Source organism: Dermacentor variabilis, chromosome 1 (genome assembly GCF_050947875.1).
Source record: "Dermacentor variabilis isolate Ectoservices chromosome 1, ASM5094787v1, whole genome shotgun sequence".
NCBI lineage: Eukaryota > Metazoa > Arthropoda > Arachnida > Ixodida > Ixodidae > Dermacentor > Dermacentor variabilis.
The window spans coordinates 127,422,151-127,432,908 of NC_134568.1; the positions used below are offsets into that span (position 1 = coordinate 127,422,151).

Consider the following 10,758-nt stretch of genomic DNA (forward strand, 5'->3'; position numbering starts at 1 on the left):
AACATCAAGTCCCCCGATGACATCAGAAACAACAATGCATATATACAGTAACACTAAAGAGAAACACTAAATCAGTTCGGACTGATAAAGTGGTCTTACAAAACGATATTTAGCAATTTCACAGCAAGAGGTAGAATACTTGAAGTGAAAATGAAGGCCAAGCTTCTATTCCTTGAATTTCGTACAGTAACCACAGCGCAGTTATGCAAGTGTTACTTCACCGATATCAAAGTGTTTCCCCTCATTTGAGCCATTTTGACACAGCGAAACTTTTTGAAACTTGCAAGTTCAGTCTTTGGCTCCTTCAGAACACAATGTAGTGCATCTTTACCAAATAAAGTTTAACCAGGCATGAGAAGACACTTAAAATTCATGATGTCGCAGCACACTGGTGCGGAAACTTTCAGGGCAGCATTGTCACCCCTCTTTTGTTCTTTCATGCTTTCTGGTTTACCAAGCATCTTCTCATGGTAAGAGTGGCTTTCCTGGTATTACAGCAAAATAATTTACTGCTACAGCTAAACCAGTCTTTTTTTTCTCTGTGGCAACACTGCAATTCCTTTAGCTTGATGCAAACTAAAAGCCTCAATCTTACTTCCATTGCTCACTATCTTCCCCACTTAAGCCTTCAGAGGTTGGATTGCCCTCTTGTCCCTTGCAAAATTCTGGCCGCCACTTAAAAACTGCCTAAAAAGCACAGTCATGCACACACACTGACCCCACCAAGAGAGGCAAAGTTTAAAGCAAGAGAAGCACACAAATATTTTCACATACCCACTCCTGAAACACAGTCATGATTGTGTAGCTTAGAGCAGTCAGTCGATTTTTGTGGAAATCTGATGCTGCACGCATCAGCAAAAATGCACATTCAAAGCAATTGGATGATTTGCCAAAGTATGTTTGCAAGACTTTCACAAGAGGTTCTGTTTTTTTGCTCCTTCCAGAATGCCAGATGGCCTCCAGATGTTGAGACCACATTGGATCCATGGTTGTTGTGTTCCCTACCTGTTAGAGAATTGAAAAAAATTATTGCAATCTGTCTCTTACTACTGCAACAACAAAAACAGCCTTAAACCAGTGCATGAAAATTCTTACACTAAATTATAACAAAATTATTTTATTATTTTTACACATCACCGCTTTTGTAGCACTTACAGATTTGCTATGCCATGCAGTTTGCAAGCTCAGCAGACATGAACAAAAATTAGCGATTGGCATCCCGAAACAACTCGCGGGCTGTGAGAAAGGCGGCAGGGAGGAGCCTCCAGATTTTGACCACCTGGGGTTTTTTAAGTGTGCACCCAAAGCATGACACATGAGCATTTTTGCATACTGCCCCAATCGGATTGTAGCCGTCATAGCAGAGAACGGAACCTACAACGTTTTGCTGTAGTGAACAGTAGACGGTCATAGACACTCTGCCACCGTGGCGGGAGGGAGGCCTGCCGCATTACTGATTCTCATCCTTCATCTGGATCAAAATTTGCAATATTTTATTAAGTAATCCTAATATGGAAAAAAAAGCAAATACAGTAGCACAAATCCACATTAGCAAAAACTGCCGTGTACAAGTTGATAAAACTGTAGGTGACTCGTGCTTCTGAGGACACGTTTTGGAGTGAATTTTTCATTGCTTTACTGCAGTTAGTGAGCTTGGAACTCCCCGAGTGTGTGACATGTTTTGGCTAATAGCAGAGCACAGTCATGGGCATCTCTTCTAAAGATCACTTGTTTAGAAATCATCTGAAAGCATTGGCAGCCAAATAAGCACAAACTCGCACATGGCCCCTCATCACACAGCGAGGGTCCAGGCACATTATTGAAAAAATGCAGTAACAACTATTTCCCTCTGAATAGTGCAACAAATTTGTGTCCGTCAATGACTGTCAGCTGTCAAACCTTTTTTTTCTCTGAGACAATATGCCACACATTAATTCCCAGAACAAGGCACACATAACTGAACTAATAAAATGACAAAAAGTCTTAAGAAAATACTTCCTTAGCCACCTTAGATTGTCAAATTCCATATCATCCTTTACAGAGATTTAGCAAACAACCTTGTACCTATTCGCAAAAATACAACTTGTATTACAAGTGCTACTATTATGCAAAAGATTTTAACCTATTTCAGTTTGCATTTAAAGCCTTAGAAAGGCACTGACACAGGTACAAAAATTACTGATTACTTTTTTTTTTTACCCATGTTGGCTTCAAGCATAATAGGATGAGCTGGTCCAGCATTCAATTATTCTTTGCCATAACACACATTCAACTTGCATGAGTTGTTTTACAGAGTTTGCACTTTCCTTGGAAACTCCTCAGGTGCACCACTGAAGGCTAGGTGTGTGCTAGGCCTGTGTGTGGCTGTTAATATTTTGTCAGAACACCATGTCAGAATGCAGCTGCTTACCCGTGTCCTCCTAACTCTTCAGAAACAAAAAAGTACCAGCTGCTAAGGCTGGCATGGCCAGGTATCCTGAAGCATGACATTCTCTATAGCTCAATGCCTGTTGTATTGCCAGAAGTACCTCTAATATGAGCAGTTTGTCATCATGTTCTTGTGCCCTATGATACTTTCCATGTATTGCTTGCACTAGACCCTTTATTATACTTTCGCACCTGCCATGAAATGCCCTCAAAGACACTTGATGCAGATTGGGCTGTAGCTTGGAAGATCCAGTGCTCCTTATTCAAACTGCTGAACAACAACCATCACTTGTCTGGCAGCATAGCACTAGATATTGTTACAAAGAGGAACTGCTGCCTCCCCTTCTTCAAACACATAGCAAGTTATTTTAGATACTGCTGCACTGTCAAGAAATTGCATGAACACACATGCAACTTTATAGAACATACAACTTGCAAGGACATCAGCAAAATATCAAGTTTATAATGCAAAAAAATGGAAGATCCTTTGTTTTAGAGCTTTATATTTTAAACTTGGAAGAGGGTCTAAAAAGTTTCAAAATTTAAAAAAAGTGATTGGGGAAGAACCACTTCCTCCAGGTGTTTCCCCATTCTGGATTTCTTAACAAAATTTGCCTTTGGTAGAAGTAAAAACATTTCCTAGAGTCAAAAACAATTGCCTTAAAATTTTTTTTCCAACTCTGATGTTTTAGTTTCATGTCCCATTTCTGAGCAATTATTGGACATGCTTCAAATGAAGGTCATAATAATAAGCACTTCCATAACTATTTTCCCATAACTCAATTTTCACCTACTCCAACACACTATCTGTTCAAGTGACACAGGTTACAATGTTATGCTAATATCACACAGTCACTTTTGATCCCTGCTACACAGTCCAACAATCTGGATCAAGTTTTGGCGAGGTCAAACAGACCAGTTAACAGGCCCAAAGCACGTAACAGCTTGTCTAATAAGCTGGCAAAATACCCATATAAAATGCAGTTTTCATTTTGAAGCAAATATTTCGTTTGTCATTGTGAGTAAGGCTATTATCACCTGCTGATCATCTGCAATTCTCAGCTACATGGCCATCAGCCTATGATCAAGAGGCTCAAATGCATGGAATGGATTATGATTGTCCGGATCAGGCTTGACTGTGATCGAAAGTGGCCGTGCAACACCGCTATCAGTCTATGATAAGATAATCTTGGAAAGCATGCAATTTCTGCATGTGCACCCATATCAAACAGACCAAGCAATAACTCGTCCAGAGGCTGGTGACAGCCATAATCAATAGACGAGTCTGATCACTTTATAGGTTCTAGTTTGCTTCGGTGAGTTTATTTTAATAGAGTTTCTGCACAGTTTATGAAAGTTAGTTATGGAGGCAACACAAGGAACATAACATTTTCTGAACTTAAGTACAAAAATTAATAGCAAACACCGTTTCTTGTTGGCTAACAACATATTTAGACCATTTCAATTCAAGTTTATTTCTAGAAAACAGCTTGGAAAGAAATATGGGCCAGAAGCTGAATAGGCACTTCAACTAAACAGCAGCTGGAGATACCACCGAGGTTAATTCTGTAAACACCTAGAAACCGGCACAAAAAAAAAAAAGATATACTTTATATAAACATTGAATTGGTACAATTAGCTATACATAACCTAAACAAGAAAGAATTGGCAATGATAATTATGAAACACATAATACCAGAATATAAAAATTCAGACAGCGTGGAAAAAAAAACTAAAAACAAGGCAATAATTCTGACAGACTTTTTTGATACATGTGAAATTGTGACTACACCTGTAACATTTCCATTCTACACCACTCACAAATCCTGGCCACAAGGGCATAATTTATATGAAGGATTCTGAATATATACCAAAATAACAAAGTTAGTGACAATAAAAACTAACAGAAGTAACTTCTTAAGATACATATAAATGCATATCAATTACATCAAAGGGATGACGACGATAAATTAGGTTTTACAGCACAAGGGCCAGGATAAGCCAACGAGCATAAAAAAAATATGTAGTCGATGGTGTGGTCGCACACGGTATATGTGACATGGCTGCATAGTGGCCTAAACACATTCGCTGTAAATTGGATAAAATATACATTTAAGTAAACTTATGACAGCAATACATAGGATATACAATGATATATTGGAGGAAAATAAAAGATGCTAGTAAGAGGTAACATACTAAAATGTGTCACTGTCAGTAGCACTACTGCCTCATCAGGGCCCTTCGAAAGTAAGGGCCTGCAGGCGTGCGTTTACAAAATGCTACACTTGCAAGAGCGGCTTCTGAAGAGAGGCCCCTGTGTGACAAATTATTTGGGCTGATAACATGCAGTAAGCGGATTTCAGTGAAAGAAATGTAGATTTCATGTTGAATACCGGTAACCTCTCACTACATTTACCGCAGATTAGAGGTTCATCACCACTCAGCAAATAGTGTGCCGTAAGTGTGTCCCATTCTCAACAGAGTTAAGAGGACATTAGCTTCGCGTGATTTTGTTCTTGATGGCCAAACGCCTCACTGTGCTTTAATTAGGCAAAACGTTTCAGCATCCCAAAGGTGTTGCTAATGGCTTCTAAGTTTTCTCTGTAGAAAGACTTCAAAATCTATAGCTGCGACAGCTATGTTGAGAGTTTTCGTTGCTATGGATTAGAGAATTCATTGTCAAGCATATTGCCTACGTGGCCAGCAACCCAGCATATAACGATACATTGTTCAGTAAGCATAAATAGTGCACAGAGGTGAATATACGTAGTACAATTATTACACAATTTTTGTGCTTTTGTAGTGAGGCTTTAAGAGTCTAAATTGCCTTTTTTTAATTTATTTGCATAATATACTTCGCAGCCGACAACACATAGGCCTCAGCCATAAAGATGCCTGTTAGTGGGTGCAGAACGTCCGATTCCGAAAATGATGGTCCAACTGCGGCATAGGACACGCCGGCATGTGACTGATGCATCCGTAAAAAATTCTGTGCACAAGTATTTCGCTTGCAGTTCTAAAAAGTGCATTCAAATGTTTTCTTGTGTAGCGTACTTCGAGACTTCTACACATGACGTGTCCCATTCTATGATGTCCCAGTGCCACGGCAGTAACCGCCTTGCTGGGGTCTTCAGATGGTGTTCTAGAAAGACACCCATTTCTTTACTATGCCCCCCAACACGCAGTGAGAAGTTTCTCTGAATGTTGGGAGATTACGAAACACTGTAGCACACGTCATGTCATTCCCACTTGCATAACAAGGATCCTCAGGGTTCGAATGCACTTTCAGGAAACTCGTACAGCTTGAGTATGATCTATCCAGGTTGAACGACCACTGAAGGTGCCTGTGATCAGGATCAGGCCTAAATGATGAACAGCATCCAGTATCTTTAACGCGTTCGGGGCGGCAGAGTGATAGACCACAGTGCCATAATCCAAATGGGATTGTACGAGGCACTTGTGCAGGTTTATTAGACACTTCCTATAACTACCCCATGTTGTGTGCAGCAAAACTAAGAACATTCATTGTTTTTAAGCATTTATTCTTCATAGATTTTATGTGGGGTATGAAGGACAGTTTGGAATTAAATATGACAAAATTTTGTGCTTTGTGTGCCGAGGTTATTATATGTTGCTTTGTTTTCGGCTGAACAAATGTGTTTGAGCTGGTGATGTGGTTTGGCAATAGATGAACAGTTTATCAAGAAGCTAATTTCAATCTATTTCTGAACCATTCACACAGGGGACAGGAATATACTAGTCATCTGTACATATAACATGTTAACAGAAGGTAAATGTAAGCTATGTCATTAAATGCCAGCTATCTCATGAGAGGAAAAACAGACATGACACCCAGTCATTGGTTGACAGCAATGGCAGCATTTGTGCACAGCACGCAAATCATGTAACACAGGAGGCATGTTTGTAATAGTTTCCACAACCTAAGTTAGAAGAAAGAAATAAGAGGCCCACAAAAATATGGCAGATCCCTCACAATGTAGGAAAATCAGTAGTGTTATGCGATGCATTGATCGTCCAGCTTGTGTAGTGACAAAATAGGACGCAGTTAATGAATCGAAGGAAGAAGCAGAGCTCTGTCCCGCTTTCTTTTTTTTTTTTTTTTTTTCGCTACATTTCTTCACGTTAGCTTACAGAGCCATTTACTAGTGTTCAGAGTGCCCCTTCCCCCAACAAAATTCTTCCAGTTCACTGCACTCAACTTTCGTAATCTTTTGTGTCTACTTACGTCCTGAAACAATTTACTACACTTCCAAAACACAGCGGGTGCTAACTTGAGTTCAGCCGTAAATTATACCGAACCTAGCGACTTACGGAAAACGATTAGACCACGAACCGAGTAGCAGCTCTGCTTGCATTCTGTGTATGCTGGTTTGCTAAAGCAAAACATATTCGGTGCCAAGCGTTCGACCCCAAAATATGAACGCGTGTTGAATGCCGCCGCAGTGATGTAGAAGGCCACCTATAACGATCATTGACAGCTACGTTACTACTACCTGCGTAATCAAACTGCATTTTTATTCCACGACGCCAGTCAGATTTGTTCGCGTCATTTTCGAATCGTGTATCTACTGAGGCTTACCGATGAATAACAATGCAGGCGAATGAACTACACTCGCTGCACTAAGGCATATGACAAGGCACACACGTACTACACTTTCGAACGCCAGGCCATACTTGGAACTAGAATGCGAAGTACAAAATATTTGACAAATATACCTGCTGTATGGGAACGGCACAGAGCACCACCTATCTTCAAATGAAGCAGGGTGGTTGCAGTCACTAAGAGTAATAATTAGTTGCGTCCAGACGCCAAAGAAAGGATAAGATGATTCTATAAGCTCCACTCACCGTGCTTATCACTCGAGTCGGCTGTCAAATTGGAGTGAAGTCAAAACACGCTATGCAGTCGTGTTCGCCGTGGGCGTCAACAAAATAATTCGCTGTGAAAAATGTCACGGCAACTTGCACATCGAATTAATACTTGGCACGCCACAAACGCGGCCCCACGACGCTCTCAGACGCAAGCGGAGACGAGGAAATGGAACAGCAAGTGAAAACCACTGAAATCGAACACGGAGCGCGAGAGTGCCATGGCACTGCACGAGCGCGTCTGCCAATGGCTGCTGGCTAAACAGTGCGTGCTAGTGCGTGCCGTAGTTGGAGGGCATTGGAGCCAGTCGGAGCACTGATTGAACAGGGAACCAATAAGAGCTGCACAACAAAACACTAGACTCGACCAATGACTTGGCTAGTGGCTACTTGGCTTCACGCATTACGGCTAGAGTGTGCTAGATTTTAATACGGGACGTTCGTCTGAGGGATCGTCAGCAGTTTGTGCGCAGGCGCGAGTAAGAGCGGGCACGAGAAAGAAAATGTAGGAGCTCACGTAGGAGCTTTTTAGAGGGTGTTGCTTTTGCTCCTTGAATAGATTACTCTGCCTAGGCCATAGAGTTTCGTACTAATATAGTGAGAAACTCTATAGCCTAGGTACTACGGAGGAGTTTTCTTAGCGCGTGCTGTCACAGAACACCTACATGTGCTGTATGCGCGCTTGTCCCCTAGACACGCCGGCATTGCGGTGTGCGGTCTAGTTTGCCACGCCGCTGGCTGCCCGCACGGTAAGGCAGTGGGCACGGACGCCACAATTGGTGATTCGCTGTGTCTGAAGGGGCAAAGTTCTGATTGGTGTTGTATAAGTAGCGGGTCGCTTTTTTCGTCGCGACGATGGATTGGATTTTTTATAAGCACTGCTCCAGGATGGCACATCTAACCGGCAAACGGAGGGATCACGAGAGCATGACCTGAGGTTATGTTAGCAGGCGGCGCAGGATCTCCAGGGCAGCCAAGGGGTAGCGGGGGTATCAAAGCTGGAAGCAGGGCGTGCCAGGAATGTACAAGATCGGCTGTCCGCTATCGCGGACATACGCGGCCCCAACCCACGCACCAGTCCGGGTTCTAGCTTTGGTGTCCCGTTGCCGCTTTGGTAGGCGCCACCAATAATGCGACATATTGACACGGTGTTTCATTTAAAAACAAAAAACACGATTGAATAACTATAATTCCGTCCAGCCGCCAACTTGTGACGAAGTTCAGCACTACCGCGTCCCGCGACTTCCGCAACACCAGTCAGAACTTTGCCCTCTGAATGTACGTATAGACTTTATCGCGCCTGCGGCGCATGGTGCTGAGTCATCGTCACCGGCGGCCTTTCAGCAGCGTTCGAGCGTAAACAAACTCGACAACACGCGCTAAGAAGCGCTGAGAAGCGTCCTCCGTAGTGCCTAGGTAGAGTCAAAAGCCTCCAGATTTTCCCTCTCGCGCCCGCTCTTGCTCGCGCCTGCGCACAAACGGCTAGCGATCCCTTAAATGAACGTCTCGTGATTTTAGAGTGGGTCCAACATTTTGTAGGAAACTCTATGGGTCCAACGAGAGTACCGCGCTGAGCATGGCACTGAGGCATTTTTTTTTTATTGAAAATCCAGATGGCTCCACCATCGCCTTCTACTGAACGCCACGGCCGCGCACGCCGGAGGCGCCAGCCAGCAGCGCCGAACGCTGCAACGCTCGAACGGAGCGTTGCATTTGCGTTCAAGCATGACCCCAATCAGATGGATGGCGTCTGTACTTTGCTTTCCTTTTTAAACCTTATGTGCGCGTTTTCACTGTGTCGTGAGAGAACGAAATTTAGAGCTCATATTGCGAAGAAATGGGGCTTATTTACATGGGCCTACGTATGGGGAGTGCTTAACGCCTGCTTCACCCATAGAGTTTCCTAAAAGAATTCACCTTCGCCGCATGTCGGCCCAGCATTGAACTATCTTCGGGATGGGCCCACGTATGGGGAGTGCTTAACGCCTGCTTCACCTTCGCCGCGGGTCGGCCCGGCATTGCACTATCTCCGGGATCGGCCTACATATGGGGAGTTTTTTGCTTACAACGACGCGAAAATTTCCTTGGACGGTAGAGGTATACAGCTTCGCTGTAAAAATTGTTAAACCGTCGTTTTCTGCCTTTCTCAACACGATATATTGAATGCTTACAAAATTTCCCCGATGCCCTAATAAAGGCAGCAATTTGACACTTGGGGAGTATATATATATATATATATATATATATATATATATATATATATATATATGCCACCTTATTCGTTACATTATTGGTTACAAATGTTTTTGTAGGTTAATTGTGGGTTTCGAAAAATTTTACAGAATAACTACCCCCCCCCCCCCTATTTTTATGCGTCATACGCCTGAGACGTAGTTGGTTTTCCAGGTCCCCTGGGTGATTAAAGCAAAACACATTGTTTATCTCTGCTTGAATTAGGAAGCATGTTATAGGTTGTCTGTCTTCGAGCTCGATAGCGGGGACGTTCTATGTGATGACCGGCCTTCATCTGTTGCTTGTGTCTTTCGCGTGGGCTGCTCGTAGATACTCGGGAAGATACGGCAAGATTGTGGGTACCGCATCAGACCGCAGCGCAGGTTTCCACGTTTTGTAGATACTTCCTGGCCTTCAACGAGATGCACATAATGCCTCAGTATGTACTTTGCATCAACGTGCAGCTCACAAATGAAGTCGGTGGCTTCCAAAGGGCCGATAGGTGCGGTTAAGATTGCGCGACCGTACGCCTTTCTTCACCTTTAGGGACTCCGAAGAGCGAGAGCTTGGCCTGACTTTTCAATCTACTGTATACGGTTGCGCAACTCACTACACAACAGTAGTTCTTTCACCGAGGTGTGCTCGTCCTCTCATCCTTCGAACAATCTGCCAAGTTGCCGAGTTACCAGACAAATTATAGACATACGCGCGGGCCATCTGCGCGCATATACATCGTGCAGACGGCATCGTTTGACGGAAGCGAGGAACTTGCATTCATGGCAAAGCAGTAATTTTATTGTATTCCTTTTTTTTTCGCACATACTAGGTACAGAAAATGTCGAAAAATACGCAAGCACGACGTTGTGTCGAGCAGACGACAGCTATTCACTTCCGTAACCGCCGTCGGTACGCGCGGTTCCACCGGGCCGCCGAGGCACCGGATTGGCCGGAACTTCAGAAGAAGGTGACGTCAGCGCCGCCGCAAATTTCAGCGGTTTTTTATTCACTCTCGACGGTTGCCGTGGCCTCCGTTGGACCCACTGCCCCATTCTAGTACACTCTAAATGAGCATGGAGAAAGGAAAAAGATTGAACGCGATTGAAGCCAAACCTGGTGGCCTAACACGCGATCGCACCACAGAACACATTGCACGTCAAAGTGCGCGGTTGGTTCCAGTGTTCCCGCTCTGCAGGCAGAACAAGCGCGCAC

General features: G+C 43.4%; 1 protein-coding gene across 4 annotated transcripts in view; it reads right to left on the reverse strand.

The window, feature by feature from the left end:
• The window catches only part of Nbr (exonuclease mut-7 homolog), a 131,036-nt gene extending 123,386 nt beyond the window's left edge, over nucleotides 1-7,650 (reverse strand). For 2 of the 4 annotated variants that reach the window (XM_075694602.1, XM_075694593.1), the window contains exons 1-2: nucleotides 7,297-7,650; nucleotides 775-1,005 (exon numbers count right to left, since the gene is read on the reverse strand). In XM_075694602.1, coding sequence (XP_075550717.1) covers nucleotides 775-987 — 213 coding nt within the window. In that variant the 5' untranslated portion in view covers nucleotides 988-1,005; nucleotides 7,297-7,650. The remainder of the gene's footprint in view (nucleotides 1-774; nucleotides 1,006-7,296) is intronic. The other 2 variants (XM_075694599.1, XM_075694609.1) reach the window with 2 other exon arrangements.
• Between the last annotated feature and the right edge of the window lie 3,108 nt (nucleotides 7,651-10,758).